At 40.0% G+C, this 18,272-nt stretch overlaps 2 protein-coding genes and 1 long non-coding RNA gene across 7 annotated transcripts in view; 1 reads left to right on the forward strand and 2 right to left on the reverse strand.

Moving 5' to 3' along the window:
* LOC148646869 (NLR family CARD domain-containing protein 3-like) overlaps window positions 1–18,272 on the reverse strand; it is an 823,351-nt gene that overhangs the window by 269,203 nt on the left and 535,876 nt on the right. The window lies entirely within an intron of this gene.
* LOC148646871 (uncharacterized) lies at window positions 2,243–16,045 on the reverse strand. 2 transcript variants are annotated; one of them, XR_015927682.1, is made up of 4 exons: window positions 15,016–16,045; window positions 10,781–11,289; window positions 6,546–7,054; window positions 2,243–3,210 (listed from the first exon to the last, which is right to left on the reverse strand). It is a non-coding gene; the product is annotated as an uncharacterized LOC148646871 (long non-coding RNA). The 2 variants fall into 2 exon arrangements; XR_015927681.1 differs by lacking the exon at window positions 15,016–16,045 and having other exon boundaries at window positions 10,781–11,561.
* LOC148646872 (latent-transforming growth factor beta-binding protein 3-like) overlaps window positions 18,196–18,272 on the forward strand; it is a 54,324-nt gene continuing 54,247 nt past the window's right edge. Inside the window, exon 1 of the mRNA XM_088609383.1 lies at window positions 18,196–18,207. Coding sequence (XP_088465509.1) covers window positions 18,196–18,207 — 12 coding nt within the window. The remainder of the gene's footprint in view (window positions 18,208–18,272) is intronic.

Raw genomic sequence — 18,272 nt, forward strand, 5'->3', positions numbered from 1 at the left:
AAAAAATAATTGTTTTTTTATTCTAATTCCTGCAATTAAACTGTACTGAAAATTAAATAAACTGACAAACTCTCACACACTATACTGCACATTAATACCACTGACATACTCTCGCGCGCTGTACTGCACATTAAAAACACTGACACACTCTCACACATTGTACTGCACATCAACAACACTCACACACTGTACTGCACATTAACAACACTGACACACTCTCACATACTGTACTGCACATTTAACACTGTTACACTCTCACACACTGTACTGCACAATAACAACACTGAGACACTCTCACACACTCTACTGTACATCAACAACACTGACACACTCACACACACTGTAATGCTCATTAACAACATCTGTAACAGTATACTGCAACAAACGTAGTCTTGCCTTTACTAAAAGAATAGTATTAACTTGGAAGTGTTTAAAACTGAATTAATTTCAATGTTACCCATGAGAAGAATACATATTACCAGACTGATGTATTTGCTGACCTATATCAAATAAAATATGACATATTCACATTCATATTACCAACTGTGATGCCACTATGAGAGCAGAAAACTGTCTTACAATGTTGCATTATTGACACTATTCTTTTTATGATTTAAAAATAAGCACTTGAAATTTCACAAGATTTCTAACTGTATGAAGAGGAATGCAAGGTGATGTTTGCACGTGGTCTGAGAACAGGAAACAGGCTGTGACTGGGTGGATGCAGGCAGTGCTGTTCCACAGGGACCCGTGTGCAGCCTGTCTGTGTCTTTCTACAACTGTATCCCTGAGCTGTTCTGAAAGCTCCTTAGTCTCCAGGATTGAATCTTTTCTTTATATTCACTGCCTGACTGAGACAAAGGTGGATTTATTTCTTAAATTGTGTGAAAGACTATTATAGCACATAAAGGCTGCACAACAATCAGTGCAGCTTGTTTTGGAGCATTTGTGCACTCAGTTGAATTTATGTTTGCCTCAGTAAAGGATTTTGAAAACTGCATTCATGACTTTGTCATTTTTCTCATCTTATTAATGATCTTTTTTGGGTTTTCTACTTTGTTTGGAGTATTTTCCATACCTAATAATACTACATAGTATTTTGACACACAAGATTTAAAACAACAAAATGCAAAAAACATCAAGGTACTTATAGAATGAACTGAATAAAAGCACTATGCAATCTTATCCACCACAGTCAGCACTTCTGTGCCCTGTCAATTTAAATCTGAACACACTGTAGCGAATGCAAAATAAGCAGCATTTTTTTTAAAATCCAGAGCACGATCCTATGGACACGAGTGTAGGATCAGCAGGTTGGCTGCATTGGCAGCTCAGGATTTTCACCGGACTGGAGTGTAGCGTTGCTGATGACGTCATTGGGAAATGCGGAAGTCTACTGGGGGCGCAGGATGCGTTAGGTATATCTTTGATAGGAAAATGAGTAATATTCCTAGATTTACGTCCTGAATTAAAGCTGTTTTAACGTAGTTTACTGACATTGTGCTACTGTCCAGGTGATAATGGGAGGAAAGGTTTCGAATGGGAGATTTGCAAACATGGCAGCGAATGTGCGCTTGCCGAGAGCAGCCCATTTATTTTAAAACAGGAGAAGTAACTAGATGGTCAAACGCTAGCTGTTTGGGAATGACGGGTTGACAACGGTGGGTCTTGGTCTTGGGAAAGACCAGATGAAGCTGGCAGATGTTGAAAAGCGACGAAGAGTCAGATCAATGGCTAGCTGGTACTCAGCTGGTTCCTAGCTGAGATCAAACTGTGCATTGGAGCAGCAAACGAGAATATTGATTGTATGGTGTAGGCAGCATCGTAGTACTGTCTATGCAAGGATGCACACAAGGGGGGAGAGGACAGCGAGACAGCAAGAAAGCGAGACTCATGCAACAGACATGCACAAGAGAGAGATGGGGATCTCGTAGGTATTTATAGCATTTTGGGAGAGGAATAGATTTCAGAAGCGATTGATCATTACTGATGGTTGAGTCTGATTGAAAGTGGTTGTTGTCATTCCTCCTGAACCTTCGTTATAAACTCCATTTAAAACAATAGTTATTAAGACAACAAAGCAAAGGCCTCACATAACAGAATCTACAGCTCAGTGACCCAGTCATCAAATACTGCACATCGCAATCTTCACGAAGCTGATATTTATGGTTGGGCTGCCTTTCAGAATCCTTTTGTAACCAAGAACAATGCATAGAAAGACATAATTTGATGTCATGAGCACAAAATCTTCACTTCTGAGCAGTGAACAAAATAATAAGATCTGACTAATCCAATGTTGCTGTTATTCCTACAACTGGAATGAAAAAATATACATGTCTGATGTATTCACTGACATATGAAAGACTCTGCTTCCAAGAAGTGGATGAAAACTGTCTTATAATGTTACATTTTTGTTATTCTGTGAGTCATTAAAAATAATGAAACTTCAACACATCTGCTAACTGTATGAAGAGGAATGCAAGGTGATGTCTGCACATGGTCTGAGAACAGGAAACGGGAACAATGTCATGGGAACAGTGACGAAAATCAGACCAGAATACAGTATGATAAACAAGGGAAACAGCATCAGGAAGGAGGAACAGTGGTCACAACTCACAGCTCACCGACAGGGCTAGATGGACACCTACCAGGATCACTACTAAAAACAACAAAACAACAGCCTCAAGAATTACCACAGCACTCAATCTACAGCTCTGTGACCAAGCCTCAAAAATACTGCACATCATGAGCTTCACAAAGACTGGTATATAAGGTCGGGACACCATGCAGAAATACCTTGCAACCAAGACCAGTGTGAAGAATCTTTACAGATGTTTGTGTACATAATGAATATTATTACTTCATAATATTTTGACCAAGGAGCATTAAAACAACAAACTTTAGAAACTTCAATGCTGTCAATACTTTTACAAGGCACTAAGAAAATGCTCTCTAAGTATAAAAACACCGACGCAATTTTATCCACCACAATCAGCGCTTCCGCTCTCCGCCATTTTAAACCTGAATGCGTTGTGAACCATCTCAGCAGCTCCATGTGTCTTCACATGGCTGCAGACAAGGATCAGTTTCAGAATGTACCCCTGGACAACCCTGTACCAGTACATAAGAGAGGTGAAACAGTGCTCACTTTGATACATTTATTCATGATAGACTCACCCAGGGTGATGCGAAGTCTCCCCTGAAGTCCTTCTGCTCTTATAATCTTCCCTAAACTGTTTTCAGGCTCTCAGACTCTACAGCCAGTGGTCTGAAGTCTGAATTCTGGCAAAACCTCTTGCTCTCTCCCCCAGCCACCTTCCACAATTACCACACTTCAGTGTGTTTTTAATGCAGGAGTAAGTTTATTCCCTCTCTACTTGTACCCGACTGCATCTACCCTGCTTCGCTCAAAATGGCGAAGTAACAGAAATATACTTTCTGTTTCGCTAACGTAATGTATGTTTTTAATCAGGAAGCACTGAAGGAAAGAAGGGCTGGTAAAGACAGGCTCAGTTGCTCTGCGCTGAAGGACTTCCTGTAAAGTGGTTTTGAGCATACTTGTTCCATTTTAATGTATAAGACAACACTGATGATACAGATGTGTCGTGTCAGACAGATGAAAGTTTGTACTGCACCTGCTAATGCACAGGACAAAACAATGGAGAAACCTATTGACAACAGCACCTGTAATTTGAGAATTTATGACACCTACAAATAATTTACACATTTCATACTAATTTCAGTATTATTTACTAGTATGTTTTTGCTGTAAAAGCAGTCTAGAAATCAACACATACAACAAAAAACGAGTTTTTCAAGCAACATGAGTAATCTAACAGATTTTGAATGGGATGAAACAGTTGGTGCCTGAATCACAGAAGCATCTGTCACAGAAGTGGCAAAATGATTTAATGTGTCAGGGGAACAGTGATTAAAATCATACCAGTATACAGTACACCAAACAAGGGAAAACACCATCGGGGAGGAGGAACAGTCAAAGCTCATCGACAGGGCTAGATGGACCCTTTACAGGATAGCGGCTAAAAACTACAAACAACGGCCTCCAGAATTACCCCAGCACTGAAGCTACAGTACCCAGTCTCAACAAATACTGTACATCTTGAGCCTTGTAAAGCTGATATTTATGGTCAGGACACCATGCAGAAACCCCTTGTAACCAAGGCCAGCACAAAGCAAAACATACTGTAACTTGTTGTAATGAACTAAAAACCTGCACTTCTGAGCAGTGGAAGAAAAAATAATTGTTTTTTATTCTTATTCCTGCAATTGGACTGTACTGAAAATTAAATAAACTGACAAACTCTCACACACTATGCTGCACATTAATACCACTGACATACTCTTGCGCGCTGTACTGCACATTAACAACACTGACACACTCTCACACACTGTACTGCACATCAACAACACTCACACACTGTACTGCACATTAACAACACTGACATACTCTCGCACACTGTACTCCACATTTACAACACTGTTACACTCTCACACACTGTACTGCACAATAACAACACTGAGACACTCTCACACACTGTACTGCACATTAACGACACTGACACACTCACACACACTGTAATGCTCATTAACGACATCTGTAACAGTATACTGTCACAAACGTAGTCTTGCCTTTACTAAAAGAATAGTATTAACTTGGAAGTGTTTAAAACTGAATTAATTTCAATGTTACCCATGAGAAGAATACATATTACCAGACTGATGTATTTGCTGACCTATATCAAATAAAATATGACATATATTTTCCTGTAAAGTTCCTGTAGTTGAATTTATGTTTGCCTCAGTAAAGGATTTTGAAAACTGCATTCATGACTTTGTCATTTTTCTCATCTTATTAATGATCTTTTTTGGGTTTTCTACTTTGTTTGGAGTATTTTCCATACCTAATAATACTACATAGTATTTTGACACACAAGATTTAAAACAACAAAATGCAAAAAACATCAAGGTACTTATAGAATGAACTGAATAAAAGCACTATGCAATCTTATCCACCACAGTCAGCACTTCTGTGCCCTGTCAATTTAAATCTGAACACACTGTAGCGAATGCAAAATAAGCAGCATTTTTTTTAAAATCCAGAGCACGATCCTATGGACACGAGTGTAGGATCAGCAGGTTGGCTGCATTGGCAGCTCAGGATTTTCACCGGACTGGAGTGTAGCGTTGCTGATGACGTCGTTGGGAAATGCGGAAGTCTACTGGGGGCGCAGGATGCGTTAGGTATATCTTTGATAGGAAAATGAGTAATATTCCTAGATTTACGTCCTGAATTAAAGCTGTTTTAACGTAGTTTACTGACATTGTGCTACTGTCCAGGTGATAATGGGAGGAAAGGTTTCGAATGGGAGATTTGCAAACATGGCAGCGAATGTGCGCTTGCCGAGAGCAGCCCATTTATTTTAAAACAGGAGAAGTAACTAGATGGTCAAACGCTAGCTGTTTGGGAATGACGGGTTGACAACGGTGGGTCTTGGTCTTGGGAAAGACCAGATGAAGCTGGCAGATGTTGAAAAGCGACGAAGAGTCAGATCAATGGCTAGCTGGTACTCAGCTGGTTCCTAGCTGAGATCAAACTGTGCATTGGAGCAGCAAACGAGAATATTGATTGTATGGTGTAGGCAGCATCGTAGTACTGTCTATGCAAGGATGCACACAAGGGGGGAGAGGACAGCGAGACAGCAAGAAAGCGAGACTCATGCAACAGACATGCACAAGAGAGAGATGGGGATCTCGTAGGTATTTATAGCATTTTGGGAGAGGAATAGATTTCAGAAGCGATTGATCATTACTGATGGTTGAGTCTGATTGAAAGTGGTTGTTGTCATTCCTCCTGAACCTTCGTTATAAACTCCATTTAAAACAATAGTTATTAAGACAACAAAGCAAAGGCCTCACATAACAGAATCTACAGCTCAGTGACCCAGTCATCAAATACTGCACATCGCAATCTTCACGAAGCTGATATTTATGGTTGGGCTGCCTTTCAGAATCCTTTTGTAACCAAGAACAATGCATAGAAAGACATAATTTGATGTCATGAGCACAAAATCTTCACTTCTGAGCAGTGAACAAAATAATAAGATCTGACTAATCCAATGTTGCTGTTATTCCTACAACTGGAATGAAAAAATATACATGTCTGATGTATTCACTGACATATGAAAGACTCTGCTTCCAAGAAGTGGATGAAAACTGTCTTATAATGTTACATTTTTGTTATTCTGTGAGTCATTAAAAATAATGAAACTTCAACGCATCTGCTAACTGTATGAAGAGGAATGCAAGGTGATGTCTGCACATGGTCTGAGAACAGGAAACGGGAACAATGTCATGGGAACAGTGACGAAAATCAGACCAGAATACAGTATGATAAACAAGGGAAACAGCATCAGGAAGGAGGAACAGTGGTCACAACTCACAGCTCACCGACAGGGCTAGATGGACACCTACCAGGATCACTACTAAAAACAACAAAACAACAGCCTCAAGAATTACCACAGCACTCAATCTACAGCTCTGTGACCAAGCCTCAAAAATACTGCACATCATGAGCTTCACAAAGACTGGTATATAAGGTCGGGACACCATGCAGAAATACCTTGCAACCAAGACCAGTGTGAAGAATCTTTACAGATGTTTGTGTACATAATGAATATTATTACTTCATAATATTTTGACCAAGGAGCATTAAAACAACAAACTTTAGAAACTTCAATGCTGTCAATACTTTTACAAGGCACTAAGAAAATGCTCTCTAAGTATAAAAACACCGACGCAATTTTATCCACCACAATCAGCGCTTCCGCTCTCCGCCATTTTAAACCTGAATGCGTTGTGAACCATCTCAGCAGCTCCATGTGTCTTCACATGGCTGCAGACAAGGATCAGTTTCAGAATGTACCCCTGGACAACCCTGTACCAGTACATAAGAGAGGTGAAACAGTGCTCACTTTGATACATTTATTCATGATAGACTCACCCAGGGTGATGCGAAGTCTCCCCTGAAGTCCTTCTGCTCTTATAATCTTCCCTAAACTGTTTTCAGGCTCTCAGACTCTACAGCCAGTGGTCTGAAGTCTGAATTCTGGCAAAACCTCTTGCTCTCTCCCCCAGCCACCTTCCACAATTACCACACTTCAGTGTGTTTTTAATGCAGGAGTAAGTTTATTCCCTCTCTACTTGTACCCGACTGCATCTACCCTGCTTCGCTCAAAATGGCGAAGTAACAGAAATATACTTTCTGTTTCGCTAACGTAATGTATGTTTTTAATCAGGAAGCACTGAAGAAAAGAAGGGCTGGTAAAGACAGGCTCAGTTGCTCTGCGCTGAAGGACTTCCTGTAAAGTGGTTTTGAGCATACTTGTTCCATTTTAATGTATAAGACAACACTGATGATACAGATGTGTCGTGTCAGACAGATGAAAGTTTGTACTGCACCTGCTAATGCACAGGACAAAACAATGGAGAAACCTATTGACAACAGCACCTGTAATTTGAGAATTTATGACACCTACAAATAATTTACACATTTCATACTAATTTCAGTATTATTTACTAGTATGTTTTTGCTGTAAAAGCAGTCTAGAAATCAACACATACAACAAAAAACGAGTTTTTCAAGCAACATGAGTAATCTAACAGATTTTGAATGGGATGAAACAGTTGGTGCCTGAATCACAGAAGCATCTGTCACAGAAGTGGCAAAATGATTTAATGTGTCAGGGGAACAGTGATTAAAATCATACCAGTATACAGTACACCAAACAAGGGAAAACACCATCGGGGAGGAGGAACAGTCAAAGCTCATCGACAGGGCTAGATGGACCCTTTACAGGATAGCGGCTAAAAACTACAAACAACGGCCTCCAGAATTACCCCAGCACTGAAGCTACAGTACCCAGTCTCAACAAATACTGTACATCTTGAGCCTTGTAAAGCTGATATTTATGGTCAGGACACCATGCAGAAACCCCTTGTAACCAAGGCCAGCACAAAGCAAAACATACTGTAACTTGTTGTAATGAACTAAAAACCTGCACTTCTGAGCAGTGGAAGAAAAAATAATTGTTTTTTATTCTTATTCCTGCAATTGGACTGTACTGAAAATTAAATAAACTGACAAACTCTCACACACTATGCTGCACATTAATACCACTGACATACTCTTGCGCGCTGTACTGCACATTAACAACACTGACACACTCTCACACACTGTACTGCACATCAACAACACTCACACACTGTACTGCACATTAACAACACTGACATACTCTCGCACACTGTACTCCACATTTACAACACTGTTACACTCTCACACACTGTACTGCACAATAACAACACTGAGACACTCTCACACACTGTACTGCACATTAACGACACTGACACACTCACACACACTGTAATGCTCATTAACGACATCTGTAACAGTATACTGTCACAAACGTAGTCTTGCCTTTACTAAAAGAATAGTATTAACTTGGAAGTGTTTAAAACTGAATTAATTTCAATGTTACCCATGAGAAGAATACATATTACCAGACTGATGTATTTGCTGACCTATATCAAATAAAATATGACATATTCACGTTCCTGTGAATTACCAACTGTGATGCCACTATGAGGGCAGAAAACAATGTTGCATTATTGACACTATTCTTTTTATGATTTAAAAATAAGCACTTGAAATTTCACAACATTCCTAACTGTATGAAAAGGAAAGCAAGGTGATGTTTGCACATGGACTGAGAACAGGAAACAGCCTGTGACTGGGTGGATGCAGGCAGTGCTGATCCACAGGGACCCGTGTGCAGCCTGTCTGTGTCTTTCTACAACTGTATCCCTGAGCTGTTCTGAAAGCTCTTTAGTCTCCAGGATTGAATCTTTTCTTTATACTCACTACCTGACTGAGACAAAGGTGGATTTATTTCTTAAATTGTGTGAATGACTATAAAGCACATAAAGGCTGCACAACAATCAGTGCAGCTTGTTTTGTGCACTCAGTTGAATTTATGTTTGCCTCAGTACAGGATTTTGAAAACTTCTGCATTCATGACTTTGTCATTTTTCTCATCTTATTAATGATCTTTTTTGGGTTTTCTACTTTGTTTGGAGTATTTTCCATACCTAATAATACTACATCTTTTTTTGACACACAAGATTTAAAACAACAAAATGCAAAAAACGTCAAGGTACTTATAGAATGAACTGAATAAAAGCAGTATGCAATCTTATCCACCACAGTCAGCACTTCTGTGCCCTGTCATTTTAAATCTGAACACACTGTAGCGAATGCAAAATAAGCAGCATTTTAAAAAAAATCCAGAGCACGATCCTATGGACACGAGGGTAGGATCAGCAGGTTGGCTGCATTGGCAGCTCAGGATTTGCACCGGACTGGAGTGTAGCGTTGCTGATGACGTTGTTGGGAGATGCGGAAGTCTACTGGGAGCGCAGGATGCGTTAGGTATATCTTTGATAGGAAAATGAATAATAGTCCTAGATTAACGTCCTGAATTAAAGCTGTTTTAACGTAGTTTGCTGACATTGTGCTACTGTCCAGGTGATAATGGGAGGAAAGGTTTCGAATGGGAGATTTGCAAACATGGTGGCAAATGTGCGCTTGCCGAGAGCAGCCCATTTATTTTAAAACAGGAGAAGTATCTAGATGGTCATTCACCAGCTGTTTGGGAATGACGGGTTGACAACGGTGGGTCTTGGTCTTGGGAAAGGCCAGATGAAGCTGGCAGATGTTGAAAAGCGACGAAGAGTCAGATCAATGGCTAGCTGGTACTCAGCTGGTTCCTGGCTGAGATTAAACTGTGCATTGGAGCAGCAAACAGGAATATTGATTGTATGGTGTAGGCAGCGTCGTAGTACTGTCTATGCAAGGATGCACACAAGGGGGGAGAGGACAGCGAGACAGCAAGACTCATGCAACAGACATGCACAAGAGAGAGATAGGGATCTCGTAGGTATTTATAGCATTTTGGGAGAGGAATAGATTTCAGAAGCGATTGATCATTACTGATGGTTGAGTCTGATTGAAAGTGATTGTTGTCATTCCTCCTGAACCTTCGTTATAAACTCCATTTAAAACAATAGTTATTAAGACAACAAAGCAAAGGCCTCACATAACAGAATCTACAGCTCAGTGACCCAGTCATCAAATACTGCACATCGCAATCTTCACGAAGCTGATATTTATGGTTGGGCTGCCTTTCAGAATCCTTTTGTAACCAAGAACAATGCATAGAAACACATAATTTGATGTCATGAGCACAAAATCTTCACTTCTGAGCAGTGAACAAAATAATAAGATCTGACTAATCCAATGTTGCTGTTATTCCTACAACTGGAATGAAAAAATATACATGTCTGATGTATTCACTGACATATGAAAGACTCTGCTTCCAAGAAGTGGATGAAAACTGTCTTATAATGTTACATTTTTGTTATTCTGTGAGTCATTAAAAATAATGAAACTTCAACGCATCTGCTAACTGTATGAAGAGGAATGCAAGGTGATGTCTGCACATGGTCTGAGAACAGGAAACGGGAACAATGTCATGGGAACAGTGACGAAAATCAGACCAGAATACAGTATGATAAACAAGGGAAACAGCATCAGGAAGGAGGAACAGTGGTCACAACTCACAGCTCACCGACAGGGCTAGATGGACACCTACCAGGATCACTACTAAAAACAACAAAACAACAGCCTCAAGAATTACCACAGCACTCAATCTACAGCTCTGTGACCAAGCCTCAAAAATACTGCACATCATGAGCTTCACAAAGACTGGTATATAAGGTCGGGACACCATGCAGAAATACCTTGCAACCAAGACCAGTGTGAAGAATCTTTACAGATGTTTGTGTACATAATGAATATTATTACTTCATAATATTTTGACCAAGGAGCATTAAAACAACAAACTTTAGAAACTTCAATGCTGTCAATACTTTTACAAGGCACTAAGAAAATGCTCTCTAAGTATAAAAACACCGACGCAATTTTATCCACCACAATCAGCGCTTCCGCTCTCCGCCATTTTAAACCTGAATGCGTTGTGAACCATCTCAGCAGCTCCATGTGTCTTCACATGGCTGCAGACAAGGATCAGTTTCAGAATGTACCCCTGGACAACCCTGTACCAGTACATAAGAGAGGTGAAACAGTGCTCACTTTGATACATTTATTCATGATAGACTCACCCAGGGTGATGCGAAGTCTCCCCTGAAGTCCTTCTGCTCTTATAATCTTCCCTAAACTGTTTTCAGGCTCTCAGACTCTACAGCCAGTGGTCTGAAGTCTGAATTCTGGCAAAACCTCTTGCTCTCTCCCCCAGCCACCTTCCACAATTACCACACTTCAGTGTGTTTTTAATGCAGGAGTAAGTTTATTCCCTCTCTACTTGTACCCGACTGCATCTACCCTGCTTCGCTCAAAATGGCGAAGTAACAGAAATATACTTTCTGTTTCGCTAACGTAATGTATGTTTTTAATCAGGAAGCACTGAAGAAAAGAAGGGCTGGTAAAGACAGGCTCAGTTGCTCTGCGCTGAAGGACTTCCTGTAAAGTGGTTTTGAGCATACTTGTTCCATTTTAATGTATAAGACAACACTGATGATACAGATGTGTCGTGTCAGACAGATGAAAGTTTGTACTGCACCTGCTAATGCACAGGACAAAACAATGGAGAAACCTATTGACAACAGCACCTGTAATTTGAGAATTTATGACACCTACAAATAATTTACACATTTCATACTAATTTCAGTATTATTTACTAGTATGTTTTTGCTGTAAAAGCAGTCTAGAAATCAACACATACAACAAAAAACGAGTTTTTCAAGCAACATGAGTAATCTAACAGATTTTGAATGGGATGAAACAGTTGGTGCCTGAATCACAGAAGCATCTGTCACAGAAGTGGCAAAATGATTTAATGTGTCAGGGGAACAGTGATTAAAATCATACCAGTATACAGTACACCAAACAAGGGAAAACACCATCGGGGAGGAGGAACAGTCAAAGCTCATCGACAGGGCTAGATGGACCCTTTACAGGATAGCGGCTAAAAACTACAAACAACGGCCTCCAGAATTACCCCAGCACTGAAGCTACAGTACCCAGTCTCAACAAATACTGTACATCTTGAGCCTTGTAAAGCTGATATTTATGGTCAGGACACCATGCAGAAACCCCTTGTAACCAAGGCCAGCACAAAGCAAAACATACTGTAACTTGTTGTAATGAACTAAAAACCTGCACTTCTGAGCAGTGGAAGAAAAAATAATTGTTTTTTATTCTTATTCCTGCAATTGGACTGTACTGAAAATTAAATAAACTGACAAACTCTCACACACTATGCTGCACATTAATACCACTGACATACTCTTGCGCGCTGTACTGCACATTAACAACACTGACACACTCTCACACACTGTACTGCACATCAACAACACTCACACACTGTACTGCACATTAACAACACTGACATACTCTCGCACACTGTACTCCACATTTACAACACTGTTACACTCTCACACACTGTACTGCACAATAACAACACTGAGACACTCTCACACACTGTACTGCACATTAACGACACTGACACACTCACACACACTGTAATGCTCATTAACGACATCTGTAACAGTATACTGTCACAAACGTAGTCTTGCCTTTACTAAAAGAATAGTATTAACTTGGAAGTGTTTAAAACTGAATTAATTTCAATGTTACCCATGAGAAGAATACATATTACCAGACTGATGTATTTGCTGACCTATATCAAATAAAATATGACATATTCACGTTCCTGTGAATTACCAACTGTGATGCCACTATGAGGGCAGAAAACAATGTTGCATTATTGACACTATTCTTTTTATGATTTAAAAATAAGCACTTGAAATTTCACAACATTCCTAACTGTATGAAAAGGAAAGCAAGGTGATGTTTGCACATGGACTGAGAACAGGAAACAGCCTGTGACTGGGTGGATGCAGGCAGTGCTGATCCACAGGGACCCGTGTGCAGCCTGTCTGTGTCTTTCTACAACTGTATCCCTGAGCTGTTCTGAAAGCTCTTTAGTCTCCAGGATTGAATCTTTTCTTTATACTCACTACCTGACTGAGACAAAGGTGGATTTATTTCTTAAATTGTGTGAATGACTATAAAGCACATAAAGGCTGCACAACAATCAGTGCAGCTTGTTTTGTGCACTCAGTTGAATTTATGTTTGCCTCAGTACAGGATTTTGAAAACTTCTGCATTCATGACTTTGTCATTTTTCTCATCTTATTAATGATCTTTTTTGGGTTTTCTACTTTGTTTGGAGTATTTTCCATACCTAATAATACTACATCTTTTTTTGACACACAAGATTTAAAACAACAAAATGCAAAAAACGTCAAGGTACTTATAGAATGAACTGAATAAAAGCAGTATGCAATCTTATCCACCACAGTCAGCACTTCTGTGCCCTGTCATTTTAAATCTGAACACACTGTAGCGAATGCAAAATAAGCAGCATTTTAAAAAAAATCCAGAGCACGATCCTATGGACACGAGGGTAGGATCAGCAGGTTGGCTGCATTGGCAGCTCAGGATTTGCACCGGACTGGAGTGTAGCGTTGCTGATGACGTTGTTGGGAGATGCGGAAGTCTACTGGGAGCGCAGGATGCGTTAGGTATATCTTTGATAGGAAAATGAATAATAGTCCTAGATTAACGTCCTGAATTAAAGCTGTTTTAACGTAGTTTGCTGACATTGTGCTACTGTCCAGGTGATAATGGGAGGAAAGGTTTCGAATGGGAGATTTGCAAACATGGTGGCAAATGTGCGCTTGCCGAGAGCAGCCCATTTATTTTAAAACAGGAGAAGTATCTAGATGGTCATTCACCAGCTGTTTGGGAATGACGGGTTGACAACGGTGGGTCTTGGTCTTGGGAAAGGCCAGATGAAGCTGGCAGATGTTGAAAAGCGACGAAGAGTCAGATCAATGGCTAGCTGGTACTCAGCTGGTTCCTGGCTGAGATTAAACTGTGCATTGGAGCAGCAAACAGGAATATTGATTGTATGGTGTAGGCAGCGTCGTAGTACTGTCTATGCAAGGATGCACACAAGGGGGGAGAGGACAGCGAGACAGCAAGACTCATGCAACAGACATGCACAAGAGAGAGATAGGGATCTCGTAGGTATTTATAGCATTTTGGGAGAGGAATAGATTTCAGAAGCGATTGATCATTACTGATGGTTGAGTCTGATTGAAAGTGATTGTTGTCATTCCTCCTGAACCTTCGTTATAAACTCCATTTAAAACAATAGTTATTAAGACAACAAAGCAAAGGCCTCACATAACAGAATCTACAGCTCAGTGACCCAGTCATCAAATACTGCACATCGCAATCTTCACGAAGCTGATATTTATGGTTGGGCTGCCTTTCAGAATCCTTTTGTAACCAAGAACAATGCATAGAAACACATAATTTGATGTCATGAGCACAAAATCTTCACTTCTGAGCAGTGAACAAAATAATAAGATCTGACTAATCCAATGTTGCTGTTATTCCTACAACTGGAATGAAAAAATATACATGTCTGATGTATTCACTGACATATGAAAGACTCTGCTTCCAAGAAGTGGATGAAAACTGTCTTATAATGTTACATTTTTGTTATTCTGTGAGTCATTAAAAATAATGAAACTTCAACGCATCTGCTAACTGTATGAAGAGGAATGCAAGGTGATGTCTGCACATGGTCTGAGAACAGGAAACGGGAACAATGTCATGGGAACAGTGACGAAAATCAGACCAGAATACAGTATGATAAACAAGGGAAACAGCATCAGGAAGGAGGAACAGTGGTCACAACTCACAGCTCACCGACAGGGCTAGATGGACACCTACCAGGATCACTACTAAAAACAACAAAACAACAGCCTCAAGAATTACCACAGCACTCAATCTACAGCTCTGTGACCAAGCCTCAAAAATACTGCACATCATGAGCTTCACAAAGACTGGTATATAAGGTCGGGACACCATGCAGAAATACCTTGCAACCAAGACCAGTGTGAAGAATCTTTACAGATGTTTGTGTACATAATGAATATTATTACTTCATAATATTTTGACCAAGGAGCATTAAAACAACAAACTTTAGAAACTTCAATGCTGTCAATACTTTTACAAGGCACTAAGAAAATGCTCTCTAAGTATAAAAACACCGACGCAATTTTATCCACCACAATCAGCGCTTCCGCTCTCCGCCATTTTAAACCTGAATGCGTTGTGAACCATCTCAGCAGCTCCATGTGTCTTCACATGGCTGCAGACAAGGATCAGTTTCAGAATGTACCCCTGGACAACCCTGTACCAGTACATAAGAGAGGTGAAACAGTGCTCACTTTGATACATTTATTCATGATAGACTCACCCAGGGTGATGCGAAGTCTCCCCTGAAGTCCTTCTGCTCTTATAATCTTCCCTAAACTGTTTTCAGGCTCTCAGACTCTACAGCCAGTGGTCTGAAGTCTGAATTCTGGCAAAACCTCTTGCTCTCTCCCCCAGCCACCTTCCACAATTACCACACTTCAGTGTGTTTTTAATGCAGGAGTAAGTTTATTCCCTCTCTACTTGTACCCGACTGCATCTACCCTGCTTCGCTCAAAATGGCGAAGTAACAGAAATATACTTTCTGTTTCGCTAACGTAATGTATGTTTTTAATCAGGAAGCACTGAAGGAAAGAAGGGCTGGTAAAGACAGGCTCAGTTGCTCTGCGCTGAAGGACTTCCTGTAAAGTGGTTTTGAGCGTACTTGTTCCACTTTAATGTATAAGACAACACTGACGATACAGATATGTCGTCTCAGACAGATGAAAGCTTGTCCTGCACCTGCTAATGCACAGGACAAAATAATGGAAAAACCTACTGACAACAGCACCTGTAATTTGAGAATTTATGACAACTACAAATAATTTACACATTTCATACTAATTTCAATATTATTTACCAGTATGTTTTTGCTGTAAAAGCAGTCTAGAAATCAACACATACAAGAAAATATGAGTTTATCAAGCAACAAGAATAATCTAACAGATTTTGAATGGGATGAAACAGTTGGTGCCTGAATCACAGAAGCATCTGTCACAGAAGTGGCAAAATGATTTAATGTGCCAGGGGAACAGTGATTAAAATCATACCAGTATACAGTACACCAAACAAGGGAAAACACCATCGGGGAGGAGGAACAGTCAAAGCTCATCAACAGGGCTAGATGGACCCTTAACAGGATAGCGGCTAAAAACTACAAACAACGGCATCCAGAATTACCACAGCACTGAAGCTACAGTACCCAGTCTCAACAAATACTGTACACCTTGAGCCTTGCAAAGCTGATATTTATGGTCAGGACACCATGAAAAAACCCCTTGTAACCAAGGCCAGCGCAAAGCAAAACATACTGTAACTTGTTGTAATGAACAAAGAACCTGCACTTCTGAGCAGTGGAAGAAAATATAATTGTTTTTTTTTATTCTTATTCCTGAAATTGGACTGTACTGAAAATTAAATAAACTGACAAACTCTCACACACTTTACTGCACATTAATACCACTGACATACTCTCGCGCGCTGTACTGCACATTAACAACACTGACACACTCTCACACACTGTACTGCACATCAACAACACTCACACACTGTACTGCACATTAACAACACTGACATACTCTCGCACTCTGCACTCCACATTTACAACACTGAGACACTCTCACACACTCTACTGTACATCAACAACACTGACACACTCACACACACTGTACTGCACATTAACAACACTGACATACTCTCGCACACTGCACTCCACATTTACAACACTGTTACACTCTCACACACTGTACTGCACAATAACAACACTGAGACACTCTCACACACTTTACTGTACATCAACAACACTGACACACTCACACACACTGTAATGCTCATTAACGACATCTGTAACAGTATACTGTCACAAACGTAGTCTTGCTTTTACTAAAAGAATAGTATTAACTTGGAAGTGTTTAAAACTGAATTAATTTCAATGTTACCCATGAGAAGAATACATATTACCAGACTGATGTATTTGCTGACCTATATCAAATAAAATATGACATATTCACGTTCCTATTACCAACTGTGATGCCACTATGAGGGCAGAAAACTGTCTTACAATGTTGCATTATTGACACTATTCTTTTTATGAGTTAAAAATAAGCACTTGAAATTTCACAACATTCCTAACTGTATGAAAAGGAAAGCAAGGTGATGTTTGCACATGGACTGAGAACAGGAAACAGCCTGTGACTGGGTGGATGCAGGCAGTGCTGATCCACAGGGACCCGTGTGCAGCCTGTCTGTGTCTTTCTACAACTGTATCCCTGAGCTGTTCTGAAAGCTCCTTAGTCTCCAGGATTGAATCTTTTCTTTATATTCACTACCTGACTGAGACAAAGGTGGATTTATTTCTTAAATTGTGTGAATGACTATTATAGCACATAAAGGCTGCACAACAATCAGTGCAGCTTGTTTTGGAGCATTTGTGCACTCAGTTGAATTTTTGTTTGCCTCAGTACAGGATTTTGAAAACTTCTGCATTCATGACTTTGTCATTTTTCTCATCTTATTAATGATCTTTTTGGGGTTTTCTACTTTGTTTGGAGTATTTTCCATACCTAATAATACTACATCTTTTTTTGACACACAAGATTTAAAACAACAAAATGCAAAAAACGTCAAGGTACTTATAGAATGAACTGAATAAAAGCAGTATGCAATCTTATCCACCACAGTCAGCACTTCTGTGCCCTGTCATTTTAAATCTGAACACACTGTAGCGAATGCAAAATAAGCAGCAGTTTTTTAAAAATCCAGAGCACGATCCTATGGACACGAGGGTAGGATCAGCAGGTTGGCTGCATTGGCAGCTCAGGATTTGCACCGGACTGGAGTGTAGCGTTGCTGATGACATCGTTGGGAAATGCGGAAGTCTACTGGGACTTAAAGCTGTTAATTAAAGCTGTTTTAACGTAGTTTGCTGACATTGTGCTACTGTCCAGGTGATAATGGGAGGAAAGGTTTCGAATGGGAGATTTGCAAACATGGCGGCGAATGTGCGCTTGCCGAGAGCAGCCCATTTATTTTAAAACAGGAGAAGTAACTAGATGGTCAAACGCTA

The sequence above is a fragment of the Lepisosteus platostomus genome, chromosome 16 (genome assembly GCF_059453375.1).
Source record: "Lepisosteus platostomus isolate fLepPlt1 chromosome 16, fLepPlt1.hap1, whole genome shotgun sequence".
NCBI classification, from domain to species: domain Eukaryota; kingdom Metazoa; phylum Chordata; class Actinopteri; order Semionotiformes; family Lepisosteidae; genus Lepisosteus; species Lepisosteus platostomus.